Below are 26190 nucleotides of genomic sequence, written 5' to 3' on the forward strand. Positions count from 1 at the left end.
ATATTAAAGACCGGAGGTAGTATATAACATAATGTCATACAAGAATATTTTATGGAGATTATCATATCATATTTATTATAACTAACTAACTTATTTGACTTTTTCAGTCTACCTAAATTAATTAAGTACTCATATAGTCTTATTTGTAAATTACTTTAATTCCAACATATTTTATTAGAATCAAGAAAAATCACAAGCCTCATTAACACTACCTTAAAATTTAACTATTTTTCAGTTTTAAGTCACCCAATTTAACATATAAACACTTATCAAGAAAATAATAATCTGCAATAATAAATAATAATAAATGAAGGACAAATATTATATTTATGTTAAAATGTAATGATGTGAATTAAAAAAATACCACCAGAGGAGCCACTCTTAGATTAGGCAGGGGAGGAGTAATAACTTTTGAGGGTGGGCCGTCATGAGCCTTCTCTGCTTTGCTATAAATGCCCCAACACATCCACATGAATACTCACAACAATTATAATAGTTTTAAGACGGAGAAGGAGGGAAAAGGAGAGATGAAGATCAGCAACACCGAGTTACAACGTTATTGGTTTAGTTTCTGTCAACACGTGTCTTGTGTTGCCAAAACATTCTTCTTCTTAGTTACATGTTTGTATCGCCATATCCTCCTCAGAGTTCACCCATTATGGATCCAAATAGCCTATTTCATGTCCCTTTCGTTCCTAGGTTTCTGTCTTCTGAAACTAATCCAACCCAGAAGTAGTAGTACCAATTCTTCTACGCCAATCATAAGTAACTTGGACTTGTTCTTCACCTCTGTGTCTGCCTCCACAGTGTCAAGCATGTCGACCGTTGAAATGGAGGTTTTCTCTAACCCTCAGCTTATTGTCATCACCTTATTAATGTTCCTAGGAGGTGAAGTGTTTACCTCCATGGTTGGTCTCTTCTTTATTAGATTAAAGCTCAAAACCCACCAAGACAAGTTAGCTACATCTTCTGTTAGTATCCCCCCTATAACTTCTGTTCTTGATCCATTTGAGTTGGAGATGGTGGAAGTAAGATCTGATCAACAACCCCAGAATGTTAAGGAACCTGACAATAACGACGAGTCATCTGTCGTAGGTAATGGAGAATATTTAGGCTACAACTCTATCAAATACCTAGGTTTTGTAGTCTTAGGTTATCAACTAGTTGTCCAACTCATAGGCGTAACGATGGTGTCTGTTTACCTGTCAACTGTTTCTAGTGCTAAGCAAGTTTTAAAGAAGAAGGGATTAGAACTGTTCACATTCTCTCTCTTCACAGTAGTTTCTACATTCGCAAGCTGTGGATTCGTTCCTACAAACGAAAACATGGTTGTTTTTGCTAAGAATTCTGGTCTGTTAATGATGTTGATTCCTCAGGTGTTACTTGGGAACACACTGTACCCTTGTTGCTTGAGATTCTCGATCTGGGTTCTGGGGAAATTTGTGAAGAAAGAGGAAAGTGAGTACCTTGCGAAGAATTCGCAAGAGGTTGGGTACAAACATTTGCTGACGAGGGAGCATTCGAAGTTCCTGTTAGTTACCGTTATTGGGTTCATTGTTGTGCAGTTCCTGGTGTTCTGTTCGTTGGATTGGGATTCTGTAGCATTGGAGGGACTGAGTTGGTACGAGAAAGTGGTCGGAATAATCTTCCAAAGCGTTAATTCCCGACATACAGGCGAGACCATCGTAGATCTCTCCGTCTTATCACCGGCCATCTTGGTGCTGTTTGTGGCTATGATGTTAGTATCTCTCTCTCTCTCCTTCCCCTCTCTCTCTAGTCCCCACCCACAAGCACACACAATCTCTCTTAAATCCAATTTCTAAGTAGAGTTTGTAAATGTTAAATTGTTGGAGCAAAAGAAAGAGGTAGAAATTGTGACCCACTCAAGATTCTAATTCTTTGTTAAACTATTACGATTTTATAATTAAGTGGGGTAGAGAGAGAGAGAGAGAAATAAGACCCTACATGTAACATGTCAAGTGAGGCCACCTTTTACCAATTTTGATGTTCATTGCAGTGATGATATTCATTGACACGGTGAGATATATATCGTTCAAATACAGTTTTAGTGATTTAAATTTAAAATTATTAACGGATAATTTTAATTAAATTAAAAAGATAATATTTTGGAAAAGTCACGATTAAGAAATTGTCATTATTTTAGATTCAGTACATGGTAAAATAATTTTTTTAAAAAAATAAATCGGAACTATCTACATCAGATATGAAAGTTTCATGTTTTAATGCTTACCACTTTTGATGAGTATTTTTTTTTTCTTATGTTTATTGCAATAAAGGCAAAACTAGACTCATTCCTAAGGAGAGTTTCTGGCTCAAATCTTTTTCCATCTCTGTTTTTTTCCCTACTACAATTTAAGAGGTGTTTGGGTAGAAACAAAATCATAGTTTTTAAAGCACTTTTACAGTATACAAAATAAATATGTAGAGAAGTTTGCCTTAATTTGTGAAAAAGTGCTTTTCAAAAACAATTATTGAACAATCCAAACACCCCCTTAATGGTTGATTGGAATCAAGCAACAAATATCTAATTAATATGTAAAATAATTCAATGGTTTAACAACTGCTGAACCTTTTTTTCTCAAAAAAACAGAGAGATCTACCAGACTTGGGAGGGAGAAGCTAAGATTAAAAAAGTGGCATAAATCAACATTATTCACTAATACATATATATTAACATATATTACAAACAATATACTCTATACTGTTTATATAGTTCATTTAAGATAAATAAATTACATAGTTGAGTTGTATTGGGATCAGTAGAATCAACCCCATCCCGAACTGTCAAGAAGCCCCTTTGAAGGGATGATATAGCAATAATAATGGATATAGATATCCTTCACACACACATATTCAAATATTGAAGGAAACTATATATAATAATATTATATATAATTGTCCTTTATATATGCATACTATATTGCTTGTGATTGTTTAAATATTATAAATTTGTCTTTCAGAGCTATAACTGACTTGAATTTTCCTTAGGATGCATGCATGCCATGTTCTGAATAATTATTCTGTTTTCAATCATACGTTGTCAATGTTTCTAATTAAATATTACAATATTATATGCAAAATGTCTTCTTAGATTGTGCAATGAATTAGCGTTTCATATAATTTCACTAGATTAATATTTTATTTGCATGATTAGGAGTCTCTCTCTCTCTCTATATATATATATAATTATTTTGAGGTTTCTCTGCCTAGGTTTAGGTTATACTCTCCCGGTATTAAAGAATGCATGATCTAAATGACTAATTCTATAAATATTAAATAAACTAGTTAAGTTGCTCATTTAATCTGTAATAAGTATATGCTGTTTTTTTCTAAAATATCATTTTTTTTGGTCAAAGGTTTTTCTAAAATATTATATTCAGTCATTACCTCCGCTGACGAAAACCCCTTTAAATATTAAAATCAAATCAGATAACTTGAAAAATTTTATAAATTTAAAAACTAGACAAAATGAAAGGTCTGATATTTAAAATTAGAATAAATTTCTCAGCAAGTTGCTATATTTAACATAGTGCTTTGTGGGTTTTCAAAAAAAAACTTTTCATCCCACTTCCTCTTTCAATTAATTATTAATATTCGAAAAGGATCAGCATATGCGTCTATCAACCTCGAACCTCGGTACACACACAATATAATTATTTTGCCTAACCCAATTGATCATTGTTTTCTAATGGAACAATCATTGCCAAATGAATGATTACTATATTTTAGTATATTTACCACATTAAATAACTTTTTGTTTTTCCTACACATCTTGACTTTGATATATATGGTTTGTGTGAAGGTATAATAATTAATAATGTGAATTATATTGAAAGGTACCTTCCTCCATACACGTCATTTTTACCAGTGAAGAAGGGGAAGAATGGAGAAGGCAATAGTGATCAAAGGAAAAGAAAGAGAAGAGGAATATTAGTGGAGAATATTAAAATGTCCCAACTCTCCTATCTCCTCATCTTCATCTTCATGATCTGCATCACTGAGAGCAAAGACCTCACCCAAGATCCCCTCAACTTCAATGTCTTCAACATAGTCATTGAAGTCATCAGGTAATTAACAATTTTGTAATGAGATAAAGCTTGTTGTTATTGTTATGCTCCTCCGATCCTAAATATAAGACCCTTTTCGTAGTGTAAAATTACATTACGAAAAGGGTTTTATATTTAGGACCGTAGGAGTAGTACTGGTATTACTTTTCTTCTCGCATAAGAGAGAGGTAGACATATCATGTTGGATCTTAACGTAAGTTCCTATACTTGTTATGATTGTTTACTTTTTTATACGCTTCAAATTTAGGCAAAATTATGGTTTTAATTCTTTAATCTTACAAGATTTTATTTTGATTCTTTAATTTCATAAAAGTTTTCTTTGATCGTGATTTGAGACTCAAATTAAACTCATGTACGCTTTTTTTAATCCTATCCTAACCGTTCTCTATAGAGAAGGGTGGCCCACACATGCTCATTGCTTATTTCAGTTGGGGTGTTTGATCCTATAACCTCTTCTATTAAATAAGTTATTTGTGAGGTGTCATATGAGTTATAAGTCTCTGGCAGATAGATGAAGTGTGCAGAAATTCAAATTTTTGAACGCATGGATATTTAATTATATATAGGGAAAGACTAATTGAATTGAATTGATGAATGTGCAGTGCATATGGGAATGTGGGGTTTTCAATGGGGTACAGTTGTGGAAGAAGGATAAAGATGGAGGGGAATTGTGAGAACAAGTCAACTGGCTTTGTGGGAAGGTGGAGCCCAGAAGGGAAGAGCATTCTCATTTTGGTTATGCATTTTGGAAGGCTTAAGAAGTTCAATATGGATGGCGGCCAAGCTTGGATCCTCCTCTGATCTAATGAATTAATCATTATTCTCTCATGTTATGCATCCTTTTTAATTGTACAGTGTCAAAACTAAGAGGGGAAAAAGAAATCATGATAAGTTTAAACGACTTACGTCTCTCTTTCAGTTTAGTTTTTTTTTTTAGCCCATGTACCTATTATCTGTTATGGATGGTTTGAACTCAATCTTATGCTTAAAAAAAAGTCTTAAGAAAAGTGTTTAATGTCATCTAAACTACAAGATTTCTCTATAGTTTGCACAAATTATATGAATCATTAGAAAACTCAAAAAGAAAGCATACAATGTTATTGTGCTAAAGTTAATTTATAGAGCTTAGCTGTATAAATAAAAAATTTCGCAACAAACAATTTTTTATAATTCAATTCTCATTTAGAGCTTATGGCAATGATAATGCTCATTGTTGTGATGAAATCCTAATCATTCAAAATTTAATGGATGGTTTGAACTCAATCTTATGCTTAAAAAAAAGTCTTAAGAAAAGTGTTTAATGTCATCTAAACTACAAGATTTCTCTATAGTTTGCACAAATTATATGAATCATTAGAAAACTCAAAAAGAAAGCATACAATGTTATTGTGCTAAAGTTAATTTATAGAGCTTAGCTGTATAAATAAAAAATTTCGCAACAAACAATTTTTTATAATTCAATTCTCATTTAGAGCTTATGGCAATGATAATGCTCATTGTTGTGATGAAATCCTAATCATTCAAATTAATCTGAATAGTTTATATTTAAACCTTTTAATCTGCAATTTTTTTATTGATAAATCTATTTTTTTTAAAAGAAGTATCAGTTATTTATTTTTGAATTTTGTATCTTTAAAATATAAAATATTTAAATTCAATATATATGGTCAATCCAATATCCATCTAAATGGTCTAAATTAATTAAGATGCGTGAGATAAGCATGGAATTTACTCCACCTGAGCAATACATATATCCATATCTAACATTATTGTACATTGAAATGTTTCAGAAATCAGTGATGAAATCAACAAAGCTGTGATGTGGCCAGAGAACACCTTCGCATAGGAGTCCATGAAATACAATGGCAAAATCTTTGTTATACTTGATTACGCTAGCTCAACTATACTACCTCCAACACTTAATATAAGAACTAGTTTAACATTCAATTGGTTCTAAATATAAGACCCCAATTCACTTTGTCTATTATATTTATTTATTTTTAATGTGGTGGCTAATACACTTGATTAGCAAGAGTATTTTAGGAAAGACAATATCTATTTATTATAAATAACTAACTTAACTAATTTTTTTAATTCACTCAAATTAGTTAATTGACTCTTATATTAAAGATTGGAGGTAGCGTGTGTATATATCCACTGATCTCTTTGTATCATCTTGCTATTACATACTACCTCTGGTCCTTAATATAAGAGTTTATTTGACTTTTAATTTGGTTCTAAATATAATACCACAATCTACTTTTTTTCTTGTATTTATTCATTTTTCCAAAATAATTCTTGTAGTAGTTACATATATTAAAAGTTCCATCAAATGATAGTTCTAACTAATACACATGATTAGTAAGGATAAACTAGAAAGGCAAAATATATTTCTTACAAATAACTAACTTAACTAATTTTTTTAATCTCTCCAAATTAGTCAACTAGATCTTATATTAAGGACAGGAGGTAGTGCTTTCATATGTTTATATTCTTCTCGTCCAGGATTGGATTATATTCAATCGCTATTTACCTCCTTTAATTTACCTCTCATCAAATCAAATCTATTACAAGAAAAGCTCTTTAACATGCATCAAAATGGGCTTTTGACATCGATTACATGAGAGATATGAAATCGAATGACGTAGTTTTTTTTTTTTTAATTTTTATATTTTATATCAGCTTAAAAGCAATGCAGTAAATTCCAAATCCTGAGCCATAAATCTTTAACAGTGTCCTTCATCAAATCATCATTCATCATGTTAATGGCCCCTACTTCCCTCTGATATTCTTCCTTTGCCTCTAAGATCTCCTCCGAAGGGAAGGAATTAATCTCTTGCGTTAATAAACAGAGACATTACTTTATCTTTGTTCTAGAATTGTTTTCTTTTATGCATAAAAATTTAGGTGAGTTAGTACCCATGGTGGTATGCCTCCAGGCTTAGAAAGCATTTACAAATGTACTTACAAGCCGCTCATTAACAAGATCCTCACATAGGCAGTGAGTTTCGAACTCATAACTTTGTAGATTATGAGCTATCTCCTTATACCAATTCTTATAGATATTTTTGGCCTGCAATTGTTGAGTTTAAATAAATTTTGCTCTTTGAATATGATTTTATTTTATCTATTGGATCCTTTTCTTGAGTAAGCTTATCTACGTGTTAGTTAACATGTGCGGCACAACACATGATTGATTCTAATTATTATGTGAACGTAACGTATAAAACAACCCAACATGAGTAATGCTTTTATTTTTATTTAAATGGAAAAACCTATTTTTTTAAAGGAGTGAGAAGAACCTTGCCACGTTAATTAACATTATTGGACTAATAATAGTCCACTCGTTATGTGATGGTACCAAAATGTACGATCGCAACAATCTGTCTTGGACAACATTTATTTATATCGTACTTAGGGAAAATACTAAACAAATTTATATTTCATCATTCAGGTCAATGCTAATAATTAATTTTTTGGCAAAAAAATGCTAATAATTAGTCCTATAGAATAAATAAATGAAATCACCATAACTATCCATTTGCCATTGGCCCCTGTGATTTTGTTTAGTGCACACGGCTTTGACGCGATATGGATTCGACACAATTATTGCATATATCATATAATAATCCAATCATCATGTTATCTCCTTAATTTCTTTTATTTTTTTCTACACAAAAATTTAGACGAGTTAGGTCTCGGGACTTACCAGGACTAGGACAGGTTTCCAGACTCAGAAAGTACTTACAGAAGTATTTATAGATCACCTTGTGAATTACGGTGGTTATTAGAAAAAGAGTTTCCAGACTCAGGTTTCCAGACTTCCACTACTACAAAAAAGAGTTTTCATGACGCTAATTTACGGTGGTTATTAGAAAAAAAAAACACTGTAAAAAATATGACGATATCATTTCTGTAATTATAAGCATATTTTTAAAAGCGGTTATTTAAAAAATTGCCGTAAAAAGTTCTTTCAATAGCGGTTTTTTAAATAACCACAGTAAAAAGTCTATTGCACGATAGTTTTCACTTTTCAGAGTCAGAGTCCCTATTACCGTCCTCACTTGATTTTCTCCCTCCTCCTATCTTTGTCAACGCTTATCCTTTGCTTCTATCATCTCCACCATGTTCTTCCATCACCGTCGCTGTAGCTGTCGCTGTCGCCATCGCCTTATCCTCTTCATTCTTATTTGTGAGTTTTTCACCTCCATTCTTTCCGTGGATTTCATAGTTTTTGTGGTTTGATATGATTATTTTCTTTGGTTAAAAATATGATGTTTAATCTGAGTTTAAAAAGATCTGATTTTTATCATATCTGAGTCTTTGATTTTATCAGGTCTGAGTCTTTGATTTATCTTTATTAAATCTTAGTGGCTTTGATCTGGTGGTTGAAGGTGAAGCTAAGTAGGGGTGGAAATAGGCCAGGCGGCCTATCAGGGGCCTGTGGCCTGGCCTGTTTGATATCAGACTAGGCTCAGGCCTGTTTACTTTATCAGGCCAAGCTCAGGCTTGATAGTAAGCCTGTTAGGCTTGTCAGGCGGCCTGGGCCTGTTAGGCGGCTTGGGCCTGTTATCTTTTTTTTTTAGGTTAAAATTGTAAATTGATAGGAGGGAATCTGCTATTCTGATTAGTTAATTGAAAAAACTCCATCCACATAAATATGTTATCTAGAGCCCATTGCATGCTTCATTTCATTTCCATTCTCTATAATAAAAATAATTAATGTATGTATAATGACACATATTTAAACAGAGAAAGAAAACATAAGTGCATTAAAAAAAATAAAAGTATCATTCATTTATTTGATCCATGCTTTTCATATTAATCTTATATAGAATATATATATAGAGAGAGAGAGAATTGACCTATTATGTTTTAGACTGTATATATGTGTGCTCAATCTAATTCTTATTATAATAATTACTTAATTAATTTAAATAAATAAATAAATATAATAAATGTAACATTTTTTTTTTAAAAACAACCATGTGTAACAACATGATCAAATATCATTTTGTTAGTAAATTAGTTTGAATAAATGATAAATTTAAAATATAAAAGGGATTAAGGATGTTTCATATTTTAAACTAGATCTAGTCATCAACTAATTTTTATACTAGAGATGGGATGAAGTGATATTTTTATATTAGAGTGAAATTATGTTTTCTAATAATTTTTCATATTAGATTTTTTTTTGGCCTAAGGGGACATGTTTTACAAATTGTTTATTTGATAATTTCATATTTTTTGTTTGTATTTTAGATTAATTAGGTTGAATTATTGTAATTTTGAATTGATTTATGTGTGTTTAAAATTTGATAAAAAAAACAGACCTCTAACAGGCCACAGGCCAGGCTCAAGCCGATTAAAAAGCCTTTCACAGGTCACAAGCCAGGCTCAGGCCAACAGGCCTCACCACAGGCCAGGCCTGTTAAGGTTGAGGCCTAGCCTGTTTCCACCCCTAAAGCTAAGTGGCGCTATTATGGCGAAAAAGAATCTAGGTTTGCTCTATCAGAATGCTTTTAACTGGTGAGAGATTATTGGTTAATTGATTTTCATACCCTTTCCTTTGAGGCTTTGTTCTCCCGTTCCATCCCGATAATAGGGTGAAACGTAGAATTAAAAAAAAAATTTTTACGGTGGTTATTTATATAACCACCGTGAAATGTCACATACAATGGTGGTTCTTAAACTGCTGCGAAATCTTCTACATTTTATGTCGATGGCATAGACATCGCTCTCAAAACTGCCGTAAAAAGCTCATTTTAACTGCCGTTAAATATTTTTTTCCTATATTAATGTTCTTGCTAACTGGACCAATTTTTATTAGCTTATTAATTTCTTATTTGAAAAAAAATCAATACGAACTAAGAAGATAATATGAGTTGGGCGAGCGGGCTAAGCTGAGTTGTGAAAAGTAAGCTTTGCTAGCAGATAAGTTTCTCTTCCTTCTCACTGACCACCAACTCGCCAGCTCGAGAATCAGGAATGAGGAAGTGGAAAGGCCTTATGCAGCAGATGGAGTGACTTTCGGTATGAATCTGACGATCCCTATTCAGGCGGTAATGATCGTATTTGTACCTGAAGTTTTTTTGGGGGGAAAAAAAGAGAGAGAGGGAGACGAAAGAGAGATGATGTGGCAATCTTTATCTACCTTATTAGTTTAGAGGGTTTGACTAAATTACAGTTTTAAAAGCAATTTTATAATATACAAAATAAGTATATAAGAAAAGTTTTACCTGATTTAAGTGAAAACACTTTTCAAAAGTGCTTTTGAGTTGGACCAAACACCTTTTTAGTATAAGCTTAGTCAGCCTCCAATGCACTGAAATTTACAGATTTTGACCTTAAGGATGGATGGCCTTAACATGTTCAAAGTATAAAGACCCAATTTTAAAGATAAAGTATAAAGACTTGATTTAAAATTGGAGTAAACTATGAGGACCTAATTCAAAAATAGAGTAAATTATAAGGTTCTGTAAATTAATTTTTCAAAAATAAAAGACATGTTTTCATTCTAAGCTGTTTAATAGAATAAAGATGTGTTTGCATTCACTTTCCTCTTTTTCTATTTTTCATCCGTAGCCTGCCCATTTTTTGTTATTTTGATCACATTATGTGTGTGTAGTCAATTTAAGTTGAAAAAAAAAGACTTACTTTTAGTTGTTTAGAAAATAGAGTTTAAATTGGATTAGTATTTAAGTATTTAGTAATTAATACTCTTCCAGTCCTTAATATAGGACCTAATTGTTAAGTTAATTTTAGTCCTAAATATAAGACCTATTTTTCATGTTTATTAATTTTTTTAAATTACTCTTATGAATACCCCTTCAAACACAATCAAGTAAGTGAGGGAAGGAGGATATTAAGAAAGATAATTATGGTGTTTTATAAAAAACATATCATAATTCTTATAATTAATTAATTTATCTAACTTCTTTAATTTAATCACATTAGTTAAATAGCTCTTATATTAAGGACAGGAGGAGTAATTTGATTTGCTATCAACTATAATGTCTTCAACACTGTGTTGGCAGTCATGAGGTTATTAAAGACAATGATTATGTAAATGAATTGCTCAACAATTATATGGGCTTGGGTTAACTGGGCTTCATTCACCGTTCATCTCGAGAGAGATGGACCCAAAAGGATGGGCCTTAATGGATCATATGGGCCCATGTGGGATGCTCACTAACAAGTTAACTGGTTTTGGTAGGAAGGTGGAGCCCTCTAGAAAAGACTATGCTTTGTGGGAGGCCCAACAAGTTCCACATCAATAGAGGCCAGGCCGAGATTGGATCCTTAACTCATCATTCATTCTTTTAGAGTCTCCATCGTTCCTTTTTTTTTTTTGGGAAAATTTTTTTAATCATTCATCTTTTTTAAATAAAAATTGTGCAGTTTGGGAAGACCATAAAGATAGATAGCTAACCCGTAGAGGTTGGGTTTAGCAAAAGAAAAAGGATACTTGTTATTTGTGAAGTTGTTTTAGTTATTCATATACGAGTTTTTAATTGAACTTGTCAATCTACAGACTTATCAATTTGTTTCTGTCATTTTTTTAAGGTAAAACATGGTTATTCATAAGTCATATTAAAGTTGAGACTAATTTTTTTCAGCCTGGAACGATTAAGGAGTAGTCTTCCCAATAAGTATACTTTCTGATATTCGAATTTGTGCTTTCTTCCTTATTAAAATTATGTTTTTTGTCATTTGTTGACCTGAAAGTTGTTATTTGCTTAACTGATTTAGTTATGGGAAAATGACATTGAGGTCCCACACAAGCAACTATACAGCAAAAAAGTCCCCTCAAATCAGATAATTCTTTTAAAGTCCCAAAGGGACTTGGCTGCAATATTTAGAAACTTAAAAAGACATTCTTGTCCTGACAAACACATTTAGACGGTAAAAACTTTCCTGTTTTCAAACAAAAAGTGCTCACTGAATGCGCTCCTCCATTTCCAAATCATCGTGCATCTTCACCAAAGCTGAGGATTGGTTGCTCGTTCAAAATCATCGTCTATGTCTATTGAAGTCAGAGATTGGTGATTCTTCTCTCATTTCTTCTAATTTCTGGTTCGATTACTTCACTCTCGACATTAACAACTGACTCCAAATCCTCTCAGCAACCTTCCCTAAATCACTTGACTGTCGTTGGAGTCTTGAAAGTTATCATCATCGTTGGAGTAGTTGCAGTGAAGACTGTTGCTAGAGTCATTTAAATTCAATGTCGTTAACGAGTGCTGCAGTAAAGCTCCTCGTGATTTTGCCAATCTTCACCAATATGTTCATTTGTCTTCGAAGCAAAGAACTTCAGCAATCCTCCTTATGGTGAGTAGTCATTTTTATCACTAGGCTCACTCCATCATTGTTTTGCCCTTATTATAATGTTTGTTCAATTTGCTTAAACTGAATGTTGTGTCTTTGGTATGAAGTTGGTGGTGATTTCGTGGCTTTCATTAATTTGTGGGTTGTGGTTTTCCTGAATGGGTTGAGTTTCTTTTAAGGGTTGGCTTTCTTTTAATTAATTTCTTCATAGTATTATTATCATATAAATATTTCATATGCATATGTCTATATTCAAAATGGTTGGGATGCATAGAACTTGTGAAGGTGCGTGATTCCCAAATTTTTAGAGTAGGGAATTATAGTTTATGTCAAATTTGAATTTTTTTTCCCACTCTTCTTCATTCTTTTGTCTAATATTGTAGCAGTGGATTTGGTTAAAAAAACATGAATTTGGAATAAAGTTGTAAGAATAATGTGATTTGAAACATATATTTGGTATATAAGAGTTAATTAGACAGATTATAGAGATTGTAGTGAAGAGGAAACATATTGCCTTTACATGTCTTGAAACTATTATATGTTATTTTTTCTGGTATTGGGTGATGCCCATAAATATAGATTGGGTAGAACTGTAGTGATAAGATGGTTGAATATCTTCAGAGTTTGGATATGAACTTTTAGAAATGGTCTGAACAAGTTGTTATGAACTAGTTTTACGTTATATATGATGTTTAGGTTGTTTTTTAATTCTGAGTAGCAAAGAAGTGTTGCAAGTTTTGATTTTTGAACACATATTTGTGTTAATATATTTAAGTTAGGAAAATAAGCTTTTGAATTCATATGAATTATAAGGGAGCCTGGATTTATAAGAAGCCTACATCTTTAATTACTACAAGGCCCAACTTAATAATGATACTCCCTCTAAAGAGGCTGTAATATCATGCAGAATTACTCACAGTTTGCCTTTTTTTTTTTTTTTGCAGGTTAAGAAGATGGGGAAGGATGGAGGCAACAGAAGTGAATAAAGGAGCTCTAATTTTTCTGGTTTTGCCTTGTTCACGAAGAAGATAGACTAGTCAATTAATTTTTTTGTTTTGTTAGGCCATAATATGTGCGGTAAAAGATGATTGGCAATTAAGGGTATTAGCAATGAGCAGTAATGGCCTACTGGTTGACAAGTCATTCTGTAACAAACTGATCAAATCATATTTATAATATTATTACTTTCATCATCATATGTTACAATACCAAACCGATTAAGGGTGCTATACCTTTTGATTCTTTGCCTTTCTTTTGAAAATAACTGTTTCTATATGATACAGCGTGTTGTTAAGCCAGAATTGTTTGCCATCGAGGACAAAATTGACAATGATGTTAAAGGAGCTAAAGTTTATGTGCATAATGATTGGTTGATAACTCATTTTGTAACAAAGTCATCAAATCATGTTTATATTCAATATTTGTTTGAAATTCTATATTGTTTCTTATTATTGTCATTATATTACCAATATTATTTTGTGTAGATATATTGTTTCTTATAAAAGTAAAAACTTAGTTATAAAGTGATATTTGACTTTTGATGAACATTGGTATTATATCACATTATCACAAGAAAAAAATATTCACAAAATAATATCTCAAATATCATTAGATACATTAGCAAGTGATAGTGTGACTATTGACAAGTGACATAGCCACTATTGACAAGTCACAGTTCACCATTGACAAATCACAGTACAACCATTGACAAGCCACAGTGTTACCATTGACAAGTCACAGTACAATCGTTGACAAGCTTGATAAACCCAATCCATTGTAGCTCCTTAAGAAATCCACCGTGGGGCTCGGAGTAGAAAGAAGAGGAAGCATTCTGTAATAGGTGCTGCGGCGCCTAGATAAATATGTTGTAGCGCCTACAAAAAATTCTTGCCCTTGATTCTATGGTTGACAAGTCACAGTGCAACCATTGACAAGCCGCAGTGCCAACATGAACAAGTCACAGTGCGCTTGTTGACAAGCTTGATAAGCCCAATCCACCACGGCGCCTTGAGAAATCTGCCATGGCACCCTGGGTAGAAAGAAATGGGAGGCATTCTGTAATAGGCACTGTGGCACCTAGACAAAATTCTTACCCTTGATTCCATGGTTGACAAGTGACACTGCAACCATTGACAAGTCACAGTACCACTGTTGACAAGTCACAATGCCAACATTGACAAGTCACAGTGCCACCATTGACAAGTCATAATGCACTTGTTGACAAGTCTGATAACCCCAATCCGTCGCGGTGCCTTGAGAATTTTGATTATTTGTAATTACATGCAATCCAATAATTTTTTTTGTGTGGATCGGTTGTGAAATAAGTGCATTTTCATGTATATAATGGTGTAAATGAAAGTTAGATATAAATTAGTATGTTAGATTCTGCTGTCATTTGACTTATAATTATTGCACCCTGTATTGTCAATAGACCTATTCTGACTTGTCACTAATTACATTATGACTTGTCAATTAATCGCAATATAACTTGTTAATGGTTGCTCTATGACTTGTCAATGGTGGTACTGTGACTTGTCAATGGTGGCAATGTAGCTTGTCAACGGTGGCATTGTGGCTTGTCAATAGTTGCACTGTTCCTTATCAACCATGGAATCAAGGGTAAGAATTTTGTCTAAGTGTCACGGAGCCTATTACAGAATGCCTCCCATTTCTTTCTGCTCAGGGTACCGTGGTGGATTTCTCAAGGCGCCACGGCGGATTGGGCTTATCAGGCTTGTTAACAAGCGCACTGTGACTTGTCAATAGTGGCACTATGACTTGTCAATGTGGACACTGTGGCTTGTCAATGGTTGCACTGTGACTTGTCAACCATGGAATCAAGGGCAAGAATTTTGTGTAGGTGTTACGACGGATTTATATAGGCACCACAGCACCTATTACAAAATGCTTCCCCTTCTTTCTGCTCAGGGTGCCGCAGCAGACTTCTCAAGGGGCCGCGGCAGATTGGGCTTTTCAGGCTTGTCAATAGTTGCATTGTAACTTATCAATGGTAATACTGTGGCTTGTCAATGGTTGTACTGTGACTTGTCAATGATGAACTGTGACTTGTCAATGGTGGCCATGTCATTTGTCAATGATCGCATTGTCACTTGCCAACGTATCTAGTGATGTTTGAGAAATTATTTTGTGAATATTTTTTTTTTGTAATCATGTGATATAATATCAATGTTTATTAAAAGTCAAATATCACTTCAGAACTAAGTTTTTACTTTATAAGAAAAAATATATCTACACAAAATAATATTGGTAATATAATGACAATAATAAGAAACAATACAAAATTTCAAATAAATATTGAATATAAACATGATTTGATGACTTTGTTACAAAATGCGTTATCAACCAATCATTATGCACATAAACTTTAGCCCATTTAACTTCATTGTCAATTTTGTCCTTGATGGCAAACAATTCTGGCTTAACGACACGCAGTATCGTATAGAAACATTTATTTTCAAAAGAAAGGCACAGAATCAAAAGGTACAACACCCTTAATTGGTATTGTAACATATGATGATGAAAGTAATAATATTATAAACATGATTTGATCAGTTTGTTACAAAATGACTTGTTGACTGGTAGGCCATTACTACTTATTGCTAATACACTTAATTGCCAATCCTTAATTGCCAATCATCTCTTACAGCACAAATCATGGCCTAACAAAGCAAAAAATTAATTGATTAGTCTATCTTCTTCATGAACAAGGCAAAACCAAAAAAATTGGAGCTCCTTTGTCCACTTCTATTGCCTCCATCCTTTCCCATCTTCTTAACCTGCAAAAAAAAAAGGCAAACTGTGAGTAATTCTGCATGATATTTTAGCCTCTTCAGAGGGAGTATCATTATTAAGTTGGGCCTTGTAGTAATTAAAGATGTAGGCTTCTTATAAATCCAGGCTCCCTTATAATTCATATGAATTCAAAAGCTTATTTTCCTAACTTAAATATATTAACACAAATATGTGTTCAAAAATCAAAACTTGCAACACTTCTTTGCTACTCAGAATTAAAAAAACAACCTAAAGATCATATCTAACATAGAACTAGTTCATAACAACTTGTTCATACCAGTTGCAAAAATTCATATCCAAAAATTCAACCATCTTATCACTACAGTTCTACCTAATCTATATTTATGGACATCACCCAACACCAGAAAATATAACATATAACAGTTTCAAGACATGGAAAGGCACGTTTTCTCTTCATTGCACTCTCTATAATCTGTCTAATTAACTCTTATATATCACAAGATATGTTTCAAATCACATTATTCTCACATCCTTATTCCAAATTCATGTTTTTTTAACCAAATCCACTGCTACAATATTAGACAAAAGAATGAAGAAGAGTGGGAAAAAAATTCAAATTTGACATAAACTATAATTCCCTGCTCTAAAAATTTGGGAGTCACGCACCTCCACAAGTTCTATGCATCCCAGCCATTTTGAATATAGACGTATGGGCACGAATTCATGTGATAATAATACTATGAAGAAATTAATTAAAAGAAACCCAACTCTTAAAAGAAACTCAACCCATTCACGAAAACCACAACCCACAAATTAATGAAAGCCACGAAATTACCACCAAATTCATACCAAAGAACAACATTCAGTTTAAGCAAATCGAACAAACATTATAACAAGGGGCAAAACAATAATGGAGTGAGCCCAGTGATGATAATGACTACTCACCATAAGGAGGATTACTGAAGGCTCTGCTTCAAACACAAATGAACAGATTGGTGAAGATTGGCGAAAATCACGAGAAGCTTCACTGCAACCACTCTGTCAACGACATTCAATTCAAACGACTCTGGCAACAGTCTTCACTACAACTACTCCAGCGATGACGATAACTTTCAAGACTCCAACGACAGTCAAGTGATTTAGGGAAGGTTGCTGAGAGGATTTAGAGTCAGTTGTTAATGTTGAGAGTGAAGTAATCGAACCAGAAATTGGAAGAAATGAGAGAAGAATCACCAATCGCTGACTTCAATAGACATAGACGATGATTTTGAACGAGCAACCAATCCTCAGCTTTGGTGAAGATGCATGATGATTTGGAAATGGAGGAGCGCATTCAGTGAGCACTTTTTGTTTGAAAACAGGAAAGTTTTTACCGTCTAAATGTGTTTGTCAGGGCAAGAATGTCTTTTTAAGTTTCTAAATATTGCAGCCAAGTCCCTTTGGGACTTTAAAAGAATTATCTGATTTGAGGGGACTTTTTTGCTGTATAGTTGCTTGTGTGGGACCTCAATGTCATTTTCCCTTTAGTTATTGTGTACCATTAAAACTTAATATTTATCTTATACTATTTCCGGGGCCTAATTATAAAGTTATCAGTTTGCAAATGAGGACTTATAATTAAGACCGAAAGTAGTATATTATTTTACACTGCACGACTAAGATATGTGTTTTTAGAAATAAAAAGGTGGAGGAAGTAAATCCCACTTTGATCAATTTTTGCCAAAATTTTTCCCAGCGGAAGAGCTGAATTTTTTTTTTGGGGGGGTTTTACATGAGGGACGGTAAAGTCAATTCACTATGATTTCAGATTCTAGCCGAGTCCCTTAGATTTTGTAAAAGAAAACAAAAGAAAAATGGTGTGGGGCTGCCATCTCATTCGGTCCCCTCCAGGCCATAGCGGTTTCGCGACAAAAGAATGGAGAGAAACTCCCTTTGTTCATTCCTAAAGGACCCAACCTTCTCATTTATTTTCTCTCCACACTGAAAGTGCAAGTTCGTCTCTTTAGGGTTCATGCATCTTCCCGTCTAGAGCAAACCCAATCTTACAACTGCGTTTTGTACGATTTTTATGTGTATGATTGGAATTCATTCTTTTTAATTGCTGGAGCAGCTGAATTTCAAGCTGGGGTTGGAGCTTATCTGTCAGTATGCACAACTTTGAGCTGGATCAGCAAGATCAGAGAGGTATGGGTTATTCTTTGTGTTTTTAATTTCCCCCCATCTTTTAATTTCCGGTTTTAGCAAGTTTTGGCCATGTTTATTTAGCTTTTCTTTCTGGTGGATTGGTTGTTGTACTCTCTGGAATGTTGACTAACCGAGATATCTGATGTCTCTGTACAATTGCCACGGCATTATTCAGTTTACTCGTTGTTTGCTTGCGGAGATGAGACCCATAAAATTTTAATTTTAATGAGTCCACATTTCCACTTTTAATTTTATAGCTTGTGTGTTTATAATATCATGTATGGGGAGCGCCTGAGTCATGATATTTGGTAGCATTGATCCAACTCTGCCTGCTTTTTGAGAGAATGAAGGGAAATTATAAGCTATGCCATACGAGAGTCAACGATCAATTGGGGATTCTTGAATCTAATTTTTGTGCCTATCCTGATATCAGTTTTAAATTTGAAAATTATGATTTTGTGATTTTTTTTGTTTAACCAGAACCTGGTAGGATTGCTGCTCTTGTTGGCTCCTGTCTACCAGTCAAATAAATTACTATTAGGTGGCTGAGAAGAGGAGGCTGGGACACGGACCGATTGCTCAAATCACTACAAGATAAATTTATGAATTCATCCATCTTAATTATCCAGGTTTGATCTCACATTTGACAAGCAATTCCAGATTTGAGGATTATTATATGATTTGTTTCCTTTATTTTTCTGTTTATGGTAAACAAAAAGAAATAAACCAAAAGGAGCATAGAGATGTTTAGTGGTTTCACTAATGTGGTTGGTGAACAATGCTTGTTATTACTATGAAAAACATCTGTTTTTTCGGGCTTTGGGATATTTGTTTTGCTTCATTCTCGTGTTTTCCACGGTACCTTCCAGAGTATTAAGCTAGAATTCCTTAAACAAGTCAATGAATGAGACTTTGGGTTTGTCTATAACTGGAGAAATAGCATTGTGGAAGTTATTAAACTATGGAATGAATTCTTGATGACTGACTGGATATGGTGATTTTTTTCGTTGAAATAAGGCCAATTCATTATAAAAACGATGAAATCATCTTGTTCATAAACTTATCATTGGCCTCTCATTGTGACTAGATGTTCAGGATCATTGTTTCATTCTTTATTTATTCCGACCTGATCCCCAATATCTTAGAAGGCTCATATTACACAACTCAAATTGTTAGGCTGTAAGCAACCGATGACAATGTGAACTCTGCCCACGATACATTTGAGAAAACTTCCACTTGAAGCATATACCTTTTAGTTGAGCTTACAGCCAAGCCCAGAGATTTGTCAAAGCATTTGCTCTCCTCAATAACATGCTCACAACTGACAAAAGACCCGTTAATTTCACTTTTGCTTGTATTTTATGTTCACGCTTTAAGGATTTTGATTTATCTAGACTGAGACTTGTTCATGAAAGGACTATAGTCTCTGGGTTAGGATTGGACTCTCTTTGTTGTAGTAGTGTACTTGTGATAGCTTATTCTATGTTGGGTCTTGTTAATGAAGCAAGTGAACTGTTTAATGGGATCCCTGAACAGGATTTGGTTTTGTGGGATTCACTGATTATGGCTATGACTATTCTGGTTTCTATGATGGAGGGATGCAAATATTTAATGCAATGCGATGTGCTAGGAATAAACTAGATGGATGTACAATATTTTGAGTAGCTTTTAAGTGTTTCAGATTCTAGCTTGCTAAGCATAGTCCATGGAGTACAATGCTTAAGTTTGATAACTTTGAGCTGACTGAAACTGTTGCTTATTGGCTCTTTGAGAGTGGTTTAGTTAATAGCTTTTACATGGTTATGCTTTCCAATGTATGTGCTGGTGATGATGAGGGGGACGATGTGAAAAGATTGATGGGTAACATAACAGGTGATCCGAGGAAAGTGATGGCTATTTTTGCTAATTTGGAAAATCAAGATGCATGCCTGATTAATTCTTTTTGTAATGTCATGGAACCGTTCATCAGAAGATTTAGTAGTTACTTTAAGCAGATTCATAGATTACCCAGCAATAGTTAGTGTGTGACAATGAATTGTGAAGAAAGCAGCAAAGAAAATCATTGCATTTCGATGCATTTTTAGCTCTACACAATAGAACATTAATCTATATTGGTTTTTTTTCCCCTTCTTATTTAAGATATTTTGTTTTTGATACCTAAGTTAATATTAATCTTGATTATTATTTTTTTCAGATACCAGATTTTCTTTTGAACCATATTAGTTAGGTGGGCATATTACAACTAAGGTAAACTTTCAATATGGAGGATTCCAATGCAATGACTATTGAATTCCTCCGAGCAAGGTTGCTTTCTGAGAGATCTGTCTCGAGAAGTGCAAGACAAAGAGCTGATGAATTAGCAAAAAGGGTACTGTTTTTCTAAGCTAGTTCATAGTCTCATGGAATTAACCTTGTTTGATATTTTACGAGACCCCTTATATGATTCTTTGAATTGTTGTTAAATATGTCAATCAGGTCGAGGAATTGGAGGAACAACTGAAGTTGGTGACTCTTCAGAGAAAGAAGGCTGAGAAGGCAACAGCAGATGTTCTTGCTATTTTGGAGAATCAAGGGATGACTGATTTTTCTGAGGAATTTGATTTGGGCTCAGATGAGGAGATGCCTGGTGAATCTGGTGCTGGTAATGATTCCTCAAAAGGGGAAGAGAGGGCTCTGAGCTCTAAAGGAAGAAGACATGATTCAAATGAGCTGTCAGGTTCTGATGCAGATTCTTCACCAGGAGTTGGCAGAAGCCTATCTTGGAAAGGTCGTATCAGTTCTCCACAGTCTTTTGAAAAGTACAAGAATCATAATGTGAGAAGACGCAGTAGTTTTTCATCCGTTAGTTCAGCAAAGCATCGCCTTGGAAGATCATGTCGTCAGAATAAGTGTAGAGAAAGCAGGCAAGTTGGCATTTTCTGTAATAATTAGGTTTCTGCTTTGACACTTTTAATTACCATCTTTTAGTCTGCTTCTCATTCTTTTGAGCGATATAATTTTTGATTGAATTCTGAGAGTTGTACTTGATTTACTGATAGGATCCAAGTTAGGTAGACAGAACGAAGGAAGAAAAGTCTTTATTAAAATATGAAATCAGAATCCAGCTTCATGAAAGAAGATGAAGGAAAGTCTCTATTAGAACAGTAGCAAGGATCTTAAACTCATACAACTAATAAAGCCTAAAGGGAATCTCCCAAAATTACAATGGATCCCCAAATCTACTCTGCCTATTCCTACTAGCTACTGTCCTACTTATGATATAAAAATAAATATTAAATAATAAATCATAAAATAACTGACTAAATCTCAACCAACATTGACTCAGTAATAAACAAATCCTAATTGAGATATTTATTATTAATATCTCATTGTTATTTGTAATAGAAAACAAATTTACTATTCCTAAAAATATGATAACAAGCTGATTCACCACTTCACTCACTGTCCCATGATATAATGTACTCTATCATTTATACTTCTGGTACAGAGTTCCTTCAATTCTTCCTTTCAACTGTTCTACTTGTTACTTCTCAAGGTTTGCGCGAGTATTTTGCCCCTTTATTTGTTCAAGGGCTAGACATAATGATCTTGAACTAGACTCAACGGTGGCTTTTCATACGAGTATCTCAACTATTTCTAAGTTCTAACATCCTCTTTTTGCGTTCCTATCAGTCTATCACATCAATTCTTAGGAATTAAACTTGATTCTAATTGCCCAAAGAGAGGCGACGAACATGATCGTAGCCCATAAGACATATTAAGGCAAGGAGACAACCTTGAAATTTTGACCATCCTTGTCCCTCTGGTTATGAGGGTGACGCGTCTAGGTAGTGGAATGAATCTGCTGTACATATTCCCGTCTGATGAATTATCCATTTCCCACTCTGGTTATGTCAATGTCCTTTTTCCCTTTACTGTAAAATCTTTTAATAAAAGTTATTATCTTATTCATCCATTGCACTCCTTTTTTCCTCTAGAGTTACACTTCTTATATCTAAAATAATCTTATCGAAGAAGTTATAGTATAGCAGCTCCTACATGTGATAAACTCAATGCACTTTGAGCATATTCATTCCAATCTAAGTTTGACAGTTTGTGATCACCTGTGGTAGAACGTCGACCAGTAGAACTCATTATGCCACAATTTATTTGGCACTGTTTAAGGAAAAGAGCTTTCGGGTTTGGGAAAATACTACTATCTGATGGCAAGTAACTAATAAAGTACTAGAATCTGTTCCCCAAAAAATAACGAAGTACTAAAATGAATTGAATATTTCTGCTTCTTGGGAATGTTCCATGAGATCCCTTCATATGCTTTAGTCCAGATTATGCTCCAAGATCAATATATATAAACTCTTTAATTTGGTTATTTTTATCTTTCTCTTTAAACTTTTATCTTCCAGTTTGTTTTTTAATTAATAAATTTTTTCCCCCCAGATCAGTAGTAGAGGAATCTAGAGATGAGCCTCTCAAAGTTAATGGCTACAAAAATGTTGTCCACTCTTCTGAGGGAGGTCCAAATTGTTCAGACAGTTGTTCTGACACTGTGAGAACAGAATCTATAATTCAGGAAAAGGGTAAATCAGAGCTGAAGCTAGCTGACGATAATTATAATGTAGATGAATATGGTGGAGAGAGGGACATGGAAAAGGCACTTGAACAGCAGGCACAACTCATTGGCCGATATGAAGCAATGGAAAAGGCTCAAAGGGAGTGGGAAGAGAAATTTAGAGAGAACAACAACAGTACACCGGTATGCTACATCATAACCTGTTTGAGCCATATGCTCTCTATATGTTGCTACTATAAATTTTCTTGGTGTTTGGTTGTGTATCTACGGCTTTGGGAGGGTGACCCAAATGTGGCTTTGGGATTCTCTGATAAATTCATTTCCCTTGCATTTGTCGGAGAATCCCCATTGCTTAGGTAAGCTAATTTTCCTAGTCAAGACACTTTTCCCAAAATGAAAAACTTGTTAGGACTAATGGTGGAATGGACATAAGAATGAATGAGGCATTTCTATAGAGTATTATGCACCTTATTTTTGAGAACATCTTCAATTGGACTAGCCTATAGGTGTAGCACTTGGAAGTCTAAATTTTTCATTCGCTTTTTTTAGGAGTTTGCAATTCCCATAGATTGCTTGAATCCAGTGGTTGGTGTTCTTTCCATGCAATGAAGCATGGCTTTAGATTCTCTAGCTGATTAAGTTGTGTGCTATTTACCAATATAGTCTCTGGCATTATTTATCAATTAGTTGTGTATGTGAAATTATTTTTGGACTAAAAAGTAGTAGTTTTTTTTTTTTTTTTTTGGTGGTTCCATTTGACATTCTTACTCAAACTTCCTTTTTGGTCTTAAATCATGTAGGACTCATGTGATCCCGGAAACTACTCAGATATCACTGAGGAAAGAGAAGAAAGCAAGGCCCAGACGCCATCCTCTGCTAGGGTGGTTACCACAGAAGAAGTTCATGAGGCAAAATCAGAAGCTGGTTGTGCTTCTATATCCCAAGAATTGTTTAAAGCTGAAACCAGAGACAATGTGTCAAAATCACATGATACTGGCAGACACCACAATCCAAATATTGTGACAGTCAGCGGTTCTGACTTGATTGCTCAAGATAATTCAGATTCCGTGCTGGTGGGGAATGAGAGCTCAGAAATATCCCATCATCAGCAGTCAGATAGACGGCATCAAGGCCCACATAGTCTCGGATCTAATGATTCCAAGCCAACTGATTCTTTTTCCACTGATGTCTATGATGGCCTGGCCCAGAAAGATCCTTCTAGCAGTTCAAGGAACAAACATGACCTCTATGCGTTGGTTCCTCATAAACCTCAGGAGTTAAGTGGCGTACTTGACTCACTTAGACAAGCCAAGTTGTCACTACAGCAGGAACTCAATAGGCTGCCCCTAGTAGGTGATGGTTACACTGGTAAAGCCATTAAAGCTTTAGGTTCTTCAAGTAAAACTGAGGAGAGATTAGATATTCCCATTGGATGTTCTGGGTTGTTCAGGCTACCGACAGATTTCTCTGATGAAGCTCCCGGTAGACCAACTGCTATTAATTCAGCTTCTCACTTGAGTTCAAACTTTTATCCTGATAAAGAAATTTTAAGAACTTCCGTTAACCAACTTGGCACGGGCCCTTACTTTGGTAGCAGCTCGAGCCCTTACTTGGGTAGCAGCTTGGGCTTCTCTCCGGATCATCATCAATCTCTCACCACCCGTTCCATGGAAAGCGGGTCACGATTTGAGCCTAAGAAGCCTCCTTTTGATCCTTCTTTGGATTCAGGCTTACTGGCTTCTAGTAATAATATGTATCCCACCTATCCCATCTATCCATCCTATCAGAATTTGACACCTCAGATGCCCTTCAGCGATGGACTTTCAAGACCTTATCCGAGTAGACCAGTTGGGAATCCTCCTGCAGGCCACTTCCCTTTATATGATGATCATGCAAGACAAAACATGTATAGATAGGATTTAGAAGGTCTGTGGTTCCTCTAGGTTGCTAACTTCTACGTCACCCACGTTGTTGAAGTAATGGTTGTATTGTTAATAAGGTGAATGAATATTTGTATTCTCTATAGTTGCTTGGGAAGAGGACACTTGAAAAAGGACCCTATTTGATCTCTTTGGAATCTAAACCCTGGTGGATCACTCATCTTTCATTTATGGAGGTCTATCTCCATTTCCCATTTTTATCCCCACTGGGGCTTATGACCCATCCAATATTAGCCCAATTGTTTTTCTTTTAACTTTGTCAACATTTTCACAAGATAAAAACAACTATGAATGTAACTAAGTCCAGTAGAAGGGATTAATTTCTTATAATGTGGTGAAGCACGGTTTGAATCTTTGCAGGGAAAAGTATCCATATTTAATGCCTAACAGTGTCTTGAATAAAAGGATACCTGTATCTGCAAAAAAAAAAAGAAGAAAAACAACTATGAATGTAACTATTCTCATATGTCCACCGTTTCAGGTGGAACATCTCATTGGGAAATCCATAAAACGTAATTTTTGTTTTTTTTTTTTGGGTCGAAAAATGGGTATTATTTCTTGTAAAGGGAAAGTGCTTGGATGAAAAACTTAGGGTCCGTTTGATTGAATACATAAATAGTTGGTAATGGTCATCAGGCCTATTTACCCATTATGGTAACATTACAGTACCATCCTTTTTTGCCTCTAACCAAATGGGTCCTTAAAAGCTTTTGTGTTCTGCTATTTGTAAAACGTGGCGCCCCAAAAATACATACAAATGAAACTATAATTATAATTAGTTCTCGCCATCATTTTGCTTTTAATAATATTTACAGTTTGACATCAATTTAAAATGAATATGCAAGTTTAAAAACTACGAGAGGATCATCGGGACTTTTGCACTTTAAGATTTCGGGCTCAAGCATAAGCATTTTTTTAATATACCTTGAAAGTTTCCTCCTGAATCATTATGTGAGTTGACATGAAGTCCTTGAAGGATATCATCTTCCAAATAAAAGCATCAGCTTCTAATTAATTAATTAAGTCTGATTAATTTGAGAAATAAAGACTTAGCTACTTTGATTATGGTTAAGAACTTGATTTATAATTCTTGTATATAACCCTACAACTCTTGTCTATAGGGCAAAAAACTAGTTGAAAAACTGTACTTATTCAATTCTAAATATGAGAACTAGTTGAAGAGTTTGTTTTTGTTATAAATATAAACATTTGATATAAATAATTAATTTAACTAAATTTTTTAAGGATTAACGTGTAAATTTGTATAAAAACTTTTGGTTCAACAATAATATTGCTTTGAAAGTTT

At 34.1% G+C, this 26190-nt stretch overlaps 2 protein-coding genes across 4 annotated transcripts; both read left to right on the forward strand.

The window, feature by feature from the left end:
* The first annotated feature begins 470 nt into the window (after nucleotides 1-470).
* LOC114726003 (sodium transporter HKT1) lies at nucleotides 471-4897 on the forward strand. Its single transcript, XM_028912561.1, has 3 exons — nucleotides 471-1738; nucleotides 3858-4088; nucleotides 4691-4897. The coding sequence occupies exons 1-3, from the start codon at nucleotides 471-473 to the stop codon at nucleotides 4887-4889; spliced, it is 1698 nt and encodes a 565-aa protein (XP_028768394.1). The 3' UTR covers nucleotides 4890-4897.
* A 13173-nt stretch (nucleotides 4898-18070) lies between these two features.
* LOC114726015 (uncharacterized) lies at nucleotides 18071-25077 on the forward strand. 3 transcript variants are annotated; one of them, XM_028912577.1, is made up of 6 exons: nucleotides 18071-18374; nucleotides 18855-19003; nucleotides 20569-20742; nucleotides 20850-21277; nucleotides 22812-23127; nucleotides 23745-25077. In XM_028912577.1, exons 3-6 carry the CDS (start codon nucleotides 20635-20637, stop codon nucleotides 24858-24860), a joined length of 1968 nt encoding a protein of 655 aa, XP_028768410.1. In that variant the 5' UTR covers nucleotides 18071-18374; nucleotides 18855-19003; nucleotides 20569-20634; the 3' UTR covers nucleotides 24861-25077. The 3 variants fall into 3 exon arrangements, with proteins under 3 accessions (XP_028768410.1, XP_028768411.1, XP_028768412.1); XM_028912578.1 differs by lacking the exon at nucleotides 18855-19003 and having other exon boundaries at nucleotides 18103-18374; nucleotides 20576-20742; XM_028912579.1 differs by lacking the exons at nucleotides 18071-18374; nucleotides 18855-19003 and adding an exon at nucleotides 20194-20246 and having other exon boundaries at nucleotides 20576-20742.
* Nucleotides 25078-26190: the final 1113 nt, after the last annotated feature.

This window comes from Neltuma alba, unplaced genomic scaffold (assembly GCF_004799145.2).
Source record: "Neltuma alba isolate B1F8T4 unplaced genomic scaffold, ASM479914v2 tig00012322_pilon, whole genome shotgun sequence".
In the NCBI taxonomy this organism is placed as follows: Eukaryota; Viridiplantae; Streptophyta; class Magnoliopsida; order Fabales; family Fabaceae; genus Neltuma; species Neltuma alba.